General features: G+C 35.0%; 1 protein-coding gene across 2 annotated transcripts in view; it reads right to left on the bottom strand.

Annotated features, from left to right (window-relative positions):
• Positions 1 to 4,228: 4,228 nt before the first annotated feature.
• The window catches only part of LRRTM4 (leucine rich repeat transmembrane neuronal 4), a 900,775-nt gene continuing 895,384 nt past the window's right edge, over positions 4,229 to 9,619 (bottom strand). For both annotated transcript variants that reach the window (XM_066267524.1, XM_066267523.1), the window contains one exon: positions 4,229 to 4,748. In XM_066267524.1, coding sequence (XP_066123621.1) covers positions 4,527 to 4,748 — 222 coding nt within the window. In that variant the 3' untranslated portion in view covers positions 4,229 to 4,526. The remainder of the gene's footprint in view (positions 4,749 to 9,619) is intronic.

Raw genomic sequence — 9,619 nt, 5'->3', positions numbered from 1 at the left:
AACCTTCCTAGACTGAGTCAAGAAGAAGCAGAAAGCCTAAACAGACCTATCAGTAGAGAAGAAATAGAAAAAAACATTAAAAACCTCCCCAAAAATAAAAGTCCAGGCCCAGACGGCTACACCAGCAAATTTTATCAAACCTTCAAAGAAGACTTGGTTCCTATTCTACAGAAAGTCTTCCAAAAAATTGAAGAAGAAGCAATACTTCCAAACACATTTTATGAGGCAAACATAACCCTTATACCAAAACCAGGTAAGAATGGCACAAAAAAAGAAAACTACAGACCAATATCTCTAATAAATACAGATGCTAAAATACTAAACAAAATACTAGCAAATCGAATACAACAATATATTAAAAAAATAATACATCATGATCAAGTGGGATTCATCTCAGAATCTCAAGGATGGTTCAACATACGTAAAACGGTTAACATAATACACCATATCAACAAAACAAACAACAAGAACCACATGATATTATCAATAGATGCAGAAAAGGCTTTTGATAAAATACAACACAATTTTATGTTTAAGACTTTCAACAAAATGGGTATAGAAGGAAAATATCTACATGATAAAGGCCATATATGATAAACCACCAGCTAACATCATATTAAATGGCACAAAACTGAAGGCTTTCCCCCTTAAATCAGGAACAAGACAGGGTTGTCCCCTCTCTCCACTCTTATTTAATGTGGTACTAGAGGTTCTTGCCACAGCAATCAGACAAGACAAAGAAATAAAATGCATCCATATCGGAAAAGAAGAAGTAAAGGTATCACTTTTTGCAGATGATATGATCCTATACATCGAAAACCCCAAAAAATCCACAAAAAGACTACTAGACACAATAAGCCAATACAGTAAGGTCGCAGGATACAAAATTAATATACAGAAGTCAATAGCCTTTCTATATGCCAACAATGAAACATTTGAGAATGAACTCAAAAGAATAATTCCCTTCACGATTGCAACCAAAAAAATAAAATACCTAGGAATAAACATAACAAAAAATGTAAAGGACTTATACAATGAAAACTATAAACCATTGTTAAGGAAAATCGAAAAAGATATTATGAGATGGAAGAATATTCCTTGTTCTTGGTTAGGTAGAATAAATATAATCAAGATGGCCATATTACCCAAAGCAATATACAAATTTAATGCAATTCCCATCAAAATTCCAATGACATTTTTTAAAAAAATAGAGCAAAAAATCATCAGATTTATATGGAACTATAAAAAGCCCCGAATAGCCAAAGCAATCCTAAAGAAAAAGAATGAAGCTGAGGGCATTACAATACCTGACTTTAAACTCTATTATAGGGCCATGACAATCAAAACAGCATAGTATTGGCAGAAAAATAGACACTCAGACCAATGGAACAGAATAGAAAGCCCAGAAATAAAACCACATATATATAGTCAAATAATTTTTGATAAAGGGGCCAACAACACACAATGGAGAAAAGAAAGCCTCTTCAATAAATGGTGCTGGGAAAACTGGAAAGCCACATGCAAAAGAATGAAGCTGGACTACAGTTTGTCCCCCTGTACTAAAATTAATTCAAAATGGATCAAAGATCTAAACATAAGACCTGAAACAATAAAGTACGTAGAAGAAGACATAGGTACTAAACTCATGGACCTGGGCTTTAAAGAGCAGGTTATGAATTTGACTCCATAGGCAAGAGAAGTGAAAGCAAAAATTAATGAATGGGACTACATCAGACTAAGAAGTTTTTGCTCAGGAAGAGAAACTGATAACAAGATAAACAGACAGCAAACTAGTTGGGAAATGATATTTTTAAACACCTGCTCAGATAAGGGCCTAATATCCAAAATATACAAAGAACTCATAAAACTCAACAACAAACAAACAAACAATCCAATAAAAAAATGGGAAGAGGATATGAACAGACACTTCTCCCAGGAAGAAATACAAATGGCCAACAGATATATGAAAAGATGCTCATCTTCTTTAGTTATTAGAGAAATGCAAATCAAAACTGCAATGAGATACCACCTCACACCTGTTAGATTAGCTATTATTAACAAGACAGGTAATAGCAAATGTTGGAGAGGTTGTGGAGAAAAAGGAACCCTCATCCACTGTTGGTGGGAATGTAAAGTAGTACAACCATTATGGAAGAAAGTATGGTGGTTCCTCAAAAAACTGAAAATAGAACTACCTTATGACCCAGCAATAGAACTACCTTATATACCCCAAAAACTCAGAAATATTGATATGTAAAGACACATGCAGCCCCATGTTCATTGCAGCATTGTTCACAGTGGCCAGGACATGGAAACAACCAAAAAGCCCATCAATAGATGACTGGATAAAGAAGATGTGGCACATATACACTATGGAATACTACTCAGCCATAAGAAATGATGACATCGGATCATTTATAGCAAAATGGTGGGATCTTGACAACATTATACGGAGTGAAATAAGTAAATCAGAAAAAAACAGAAACTGCATTATTCCATACGTAGATGGAACATAAAAGTGAGACCAAGAGACATTGATAAGAGTGTGGTGGTTACAGGGGGAGGGGGGAGAGGGAGAGGGAAGGGGGAGGGGGAGGGGCACAAAGAGAACTAGATAGAGGGTGACAGAGGACAATCTGACTTTGGGTGATGGGTAAGCAACATAATTGAACGACAAGATAACCTGGACATGTTATCTTTGAATATATGTATTTTGATTTACTGATGTCACCCCATTGAAAATAAAAATAAAAAGAATAGAATAGAATAGAATAGAATAGAATAGAATAGAATAGAATAGAATAGAATAGAATAGAATAGAATAGAATAGAATAGAATAAAAAGATGAAGAGGAAAAATAAACAGGCTTACAACTCTAGGCTAGTTTACTTTACTGCAACAGTCTTCAGAAGGCTCTTTTATTGTTATTTTAGTAGAATTTGGAATTAAATGGAGGGCGGGTATCAACTTAGCTCTTCAGAAAACCCACTAAAACTACTGTATATTAGCACTTTTCAGAATGCAAAAACCTGACCTAACAAAAGTTGACATAATTTTACAATTTTATTTTGTTTTAAAAATAGAATTAAGCAAATCAGACCAGTGGCTAGAATTAGGATAAGTCCATAATGAATCAGCCCTAAGAAAATCAGGTGAAAATCATTCAAATGATGTGTGTATATCTTTGGTTAAAAAATGGGTGATCACTATGGTTCTTTCAAATAGTTATCACTCTTCACACAGTTCTTACTATCTTAGAATATCATACACACACTGACCTATCTCCATGAATACTTACTTTTTCCCCATATTGTTATATAATTTTGCTTCATACGTCTTAAAAAAAATAATTGTGAAACAAGTTGGTGCATAAGTCACACCTCATTATTCTTATCTACACATTGTCAAAGTCTCCTTACTTGGTGGCAGAACACAAAAAAAGCACTTGTTAGACACCAGTTAATTCTTATGTATTGTCCTAATATAGGCTATAAGAATTTCACATTAGAGATAAAAGACTCAGTATTACATGGGCTGTGGTTTACCAACCACAAAATAATATATTTATTTTTCCAACATTTTTTTTCTTTTATTGATAAAACTACACGAAATGTAATTGATAATTTAAAAAGCAATGTTACACATTATCTCGTGTTTAGAAATCTGACAGCTTGGCAGTTTTATTCACTGACCACATTACCACTGTTTTTCATATCCCCTAGTCCACGTGAGAGTGTTTCCGCTGGTAACTTTCTTTGCAAGTCTTCAGGGGTGCCTCCTTCACACTTCTTACACAGTGAGGACAACCAATGGGGGGGGGGGGAGACAAAAGTCTTCACATTGTGCACACGTGTGTCTGGAAGCATCACATCACTCACACACCGCTGAATTTTCACTGCAGTAGTTCCATCACACTTCGTGGGCAACTTTTATTTCCTTGTGGTCAGTGGTAAAACAAATTTTCTTTTGGTACAACATAAGCTTGAATGCCCACGGTTAGAATTGGAAACAAAAGTCACTTGACCAGGTAAACAATAAAAAATAAAACAAGCCAAACAAGAACTAACAACATTTTCTAAAGGAAAACAAAACAAAGCAAGGAAAGAAAGTCTGAGAGTTACACAGACCTAACATAGAAAATCGTAGTGTTTCCCCACCTTCCCACCCCCGCCCAGGTTTCTCCCGCCCTGCGGTTCTCCAGCCCAGGAACCATGCAGTGTAGAAAAAGCAAATATACAAACAAACCTATATGTAGCTAGGGTGAAATCTAATTTTATAAGAACGCGACACTTTTACTATTTACATCCAGGAGCATGTTTGTTTGTTTATTTTAAAGCAAAGAAAGTTCTCCTGGTTCTGCTGTAGGTGCATCTGTCCTTTGTAAATTTTGTTTTTCCTTTCCAAATGTCATAAACGTTTTAGCAGGAACGATGAGCCGGCTTGACCGCGCGATTTTGGACACCCGTTCTTGACGATGAAGGCCCTCCCTCCCCTCACTTCCAGTCCCTCAATGAGGCGCTGTTGCGTTAGTTTGTTAATCTCTCCAGGTAAATGGCTGGTGCCGCCGACCTAGCGATGGTAGCGATGAAGCTGTGGTCACGGCCGAGCTCCAGGCTGGGGGTTTCATCCTGCTCCTGGGACACGGCTTCATAGCCCTTGTTGATGTGGAGTGGCTGGTGAGCCTGGCAGTACCCCATCACCGGCTGGTCGTAGCTGTAATAGGGCAAGGGCTTCATCTGGTGTGGGATCTGGAGGTGAAAAAGAGAAGGATTAATGATTAAATTGCTTTGGAAAGGTAAGAAGATGATATAGGATGGTATTTTGGTCCTTTTCATGCTGTTTTAAATCATGAACTGCTGATTCAACTATTAATAAATATTAAACAAAATAATGGCTAGTATTTAACTCCATAGCTTTGTGTAGATATATACAGATATAACCTTAAATATGGTCTTATGTACAAACTATACATATATACTGCTCACAAAAATTAGGGGATATTTCAAAATGAATATGAAGTGATAGAATATCCCCTAATTTTTGTGAGTAGTGTATATACATTTTTATCAACAAAAGAATTTAAAATAGATTATGTACATTCATACATTTGAAGGCAGATAATGCAAAGGTTGGAGAGTAGCAATCTGTTGTAACATGGCAAGATTTGACATTAAGTGAAAAATCTAAGGTGAAAGAATGAATAGTAAATACAGGGGTAAACATGTAGAAAGATTTTTGTTACTTTTAGAAACATTTTTCTATACAATTGAAATCTTTATTGGAATGTGCAACTTTTATTTAAGTCTTGAAGAATTTTCCATAGACGAGTTCTAACAATTCTACAAATTTTAGACAAAAGAATTCTAGAATCATGAAAGTGGATACATCTTTGTGTTCATAATATGTAATGTTATTGATTTCAAGCCAAAATGCCAAATGCATGATTACTTTTAGAATGATATCCCTGAATAATAGCATACAGAATCCCTTTAATAGAAAAATTTGAAAATACTACAGTAAACTTGCCCCTATGTGCAGCTTTTAATTAAACCACACATTTCTGTTAAAGAGACATGTGTCCCAAGCCTAAAAAGGAAAATGATGATTGCTTCATTCTTGATATTGTTCTAGAGCATTTCTCATAACCCACTAGATCCAACCTGGCACTTTTGATTAAAAGTCCACAGAGGATAAAATTATGACCACTACACTGTTATGTAAGGTGAGAGGTTGTGGCAGTTTCAACTACTGTCTCTAGGCTCCAACGCCACTTCGCTGGTTGGCTTTATGAAGCTAGCTGGCAGCTTTGCAAACCCCCTTTCTGTTTGACCTGCTGCTGTCTGTTAGACTTTGCCAGTAGGAACTACTGGAGAAAGACAAGGTGAGAGAAGACGGAACTGTTGCTATGGTGGACTTCCTCTCTGCTTCTTCCTGCTCCAGAACGTTACCCCAACAACACCTCATCCTGGCTGGGGCAGCATCTTCCCATAACAGCAGACAATTCTACTATGGTTTGCAGTCTTTCCAGCATTCAGCATTTCTAACACTTAATCCTATCCTGTCCCTCCCATCCCCAGAGACTACAGCACTAGGCAAGTAGTCTAAGGTTCATCTGCACAAAGCTCCTTCTCAAAACTTTTGCTTTTAGTGGTTCCAATACCCTCACTTTAGTCTCTGAGTTCTACAGGTGGTAGAGGTGGTAGTTGTTTTTTGAAGTTGCTGTCTTATACCATGGCACTATCGTTCAGCCTTTGTATGAACTTAGTAAATAACTATGTTTAGTTAACACTTCTTTATATAAATTTTTTTGTTGTTGAAATATCTGATAGGTTGTCTGTCACCTGATTGGACTGCATCTGACTTTTCTATAGGTTAAAGTGCAGTAATTGATAAATTGTTTTAATTTTATAATTTGGTAGAGAAGTTAACTCACAAGGTTTTATGGCCTAATTGTTCTGTAGGAAGTTAAACAGTCTTAAATCTGACTTAGCAAATTTATTTGTGGAAACTATTCTTCCTATTACTATATAAATCTCTGAAATGCTCTTCAAATTAGGTCTTGTATTTTCTTTCTGGTATCCTTATTAATATGCTAAATAAAATTTTGACACAAATTTACTACCTGTTTGTATAAGAATTATATTTTTAACACCTCTATACTTAGAGAAAAGTCACTTCACATTTTTATAGATATGGATTAAAACAATGTTTTCTATAGCAGATCGCAGCTTATTAGCACATTATAAAATTAATTTATAGATTCCAGATAAACATGTTTAAAATTAAATGAACTAGAATGGAAAGTATCAGAGTGTATCATATGAGTAAGTTGTTTCATTAGTTTTGTTTCAAATTTGTGGGTATGCTTATGAGTGTGTATCTCCTGAGTCACATTGTGATATTTTTAAACAAGAAATCACTGTACAAGATGCTTTTAAAAAATAATCAAAGCACATATTGAGATTACAGTTTATTTTTATATGATCAGCAATAGCCTATAGAAATTTCTGTTCTGCTTTTACTACTCTCTTTTTTTCTGAACTCATATAACTCACTGTTTTTCGATATGAGTGAGAAAATTAAGCACATATATATTGCTTTAATTTTAGAAAGAGGCACAATAACTCATGGAAATCAAGCATCATCAACTCTTTAAGAAACAGTAAAAATATTTTTTCTTATCAAACAAAATATTGAAATAACCATAAATGTACCATTCTGTTCTAAAAAATATATGTATATACTAGGTCAAAGTTGTGATACAGAGATGTTATTTCTATACACGCATTAATATCTATGCTGACAGTGAGAGCAAGGCACTAATTATAAAACACCATAGTTGAATTAATAGATACTAAATATAAAATTAGGTCTACCCCAAATCTACAGTTATTATTATTATTATGTACTCATATAAACCTCTTCCTGTAAATCAGTACAGATCAGGACATGGAATATTTGTCAGCAAGTTCTATTTTAAAAAACCTCATAGGATTTTTCCCTGTGTCAGACAGGTAGAGGTATCCGTGATTGGTGCCATAGGTCACCAAAACTCTGAAAAATCATAGAAATGAAACCACTTTGTTCTGACATTTTAGCAGGAAGAATTTTTACCATGAAAACTTTTCTAAGGATTACATAGTCCCAACTTATTTTTGTGTTGTTAATAGGTGGAATAGTATAACTTTAAAACATTTTTAAAATTCACCAAATTATTTACCATGACAGCAATATTCATTGGGTATAAAAAAATTGTTATACACTTTCTAAAACAATCCTTCATTGTCTCCAAATTAGCCAAATACTAAAAGTCATCAAAATAAACATTAAGCGTGGATTATGGTTTTGTCCACTTCCTTGTGGCACCATGCATAGTCTTTATCTAGCCATTCCCATGAGCAGATAATTGGACCTACAAACAAATATGAACAGTGAATGCAAGAGAGAGATGGGGTGTTACAGACCCTCATGCACAATCAGGAAAAAACCAGTAGCTGCTTGGTGAACATGACTGAATTTCCAATGTAAAATGATGTCCTTCAAGTTGAACTATAATGGGAATGAACAGTTTCATATCTAAGAAACCATTGTATCTGTCTTCAAATTAAATTGATTCAGATGTAAGTGAACTGCATCAACTGCAGGGCTTTCTATTTATATATTGCATCATCTTTATAAGCTCTGGAATTTTTTTTTTTGCTATTACAATTGTACTGTTTGTTTGTTTTTTACTTCAGTTTACTGCTATTTTCTTTATTGTATTTGAGATGGACTTAGAATCTCTAGCAGAGCAAAAAACATTGTGAAGTTCCTTCTTGCACAACTGACCAAGAGCAAGAATTCAAAAGCCAAGTGAATTGGCAAGCTCTGAAAGGATGCTTCAGATGTTTGCTTATTTACTCCAAGAATGTATCTGTTGGGCACTATGTAATCAACTGACTGTGTGGTTTCTGAGGATCTGAGAGACTGAGGTCTGTACTATATAGTAATAATGTACAGTACATTAACTACCTGGGTCCCTGTGTGGATCATTGTGTCCTTTTCAGCAGTCAAAACAAAGTATCGTTAAGTTTCCCTTAATGTGCATTTAGTTTTTTTGTAAATGTGTTCTTAGAGTTTTTCCAAATGGTCCCTGGGTTCCATCAGCTCTCTGATGGACTTCCTTGTGTAGTACAGCACAGTAACACTGCTAAAGATGGCCCCATTTGCCTGCTTGACTGCTCCTTGATTGCACTGGAAGCTGCACTTAATTTACAGATAACGAGGTATGGTACATGGAGTCAGGGACCCTCACCAGGGGAATATGTTATACCATCCTGAAAGTCTGTCATTTGCTTCTCTTAAAATTATGAACATTTTAACTCTTTAGAATTGAAACTTTTATAGAGGTATACAGACTTCTGCCGAGGATTATTTCATTACTAAATCTGAGGTAATTTACATTATTATCACTAATTAAAGCCACTCTAATTCTTCTAAGTGTGAATCCTCTGAAAATGGGGACAATAATGACATTTCATTCACCTCTATAAACTTCAGATAATTCTGAAAGCACCCCTTGATTCTCAAGATAGAAAGAATATACCGAAAAGACATATCTTTACCCTAGTTTACTCAATAGTGATGGTACCTTTCCTGGAAACGTGCCCTGTCTCTTGCCTTAGAGTTTCCATTCCGAGCAATGCAAGGACGTGAGGGGTCACAGAGTGTTCATTAACCAAGGCTTCAGTTCTCCTTTGTGGGTTCAGAAGCTTAGAAACTTTAATGTATGTTTGGATTTTCTAAAAACCCCATTTACCCTTTGCCTAGATTATATATTTTTTTCAACATGCTGGTGGTAATATAAAAAGACACAGAGTGGCTCATTGCATTAGTGATTCAAATAGGAAAATCAGAGATTTCTAAATCTTGGGAGGAAAGGCAAAATTATAGAGAAACATGTGGAGCTTAAAAGTCTGCAAATTGATTCAGACCCCATAATTGCACATCCATAATAATTACATTTAAAATGAGAAATGTGCTGTATAGTAAATGTGGGAACAATGTGAAATGGGCTCATGATATATGTGATCATAAAACACTTTTAAAGTTCAGTATTTTTTTATGAGCATGGAATTCC

This window comes from Saccopteryx bilineata, chromosome 3 (assembly GCF_036850765.1).
Source record: "Saccopteryx bilineata isolate mSacBil1 chromosome 3, mSacBil1_pri_phased_curated, whole genome shotgun sequence".
Lineage (NCBI taxonomy): Eukaryota > Metazoa > Chordata > Mammalia > Chiroptera > Emballonuridae > Saccopteryx > Saccopteryx bilineata.
This window is presented reverse-complemented; position numbering and strand designations above follow the sequence as displayed.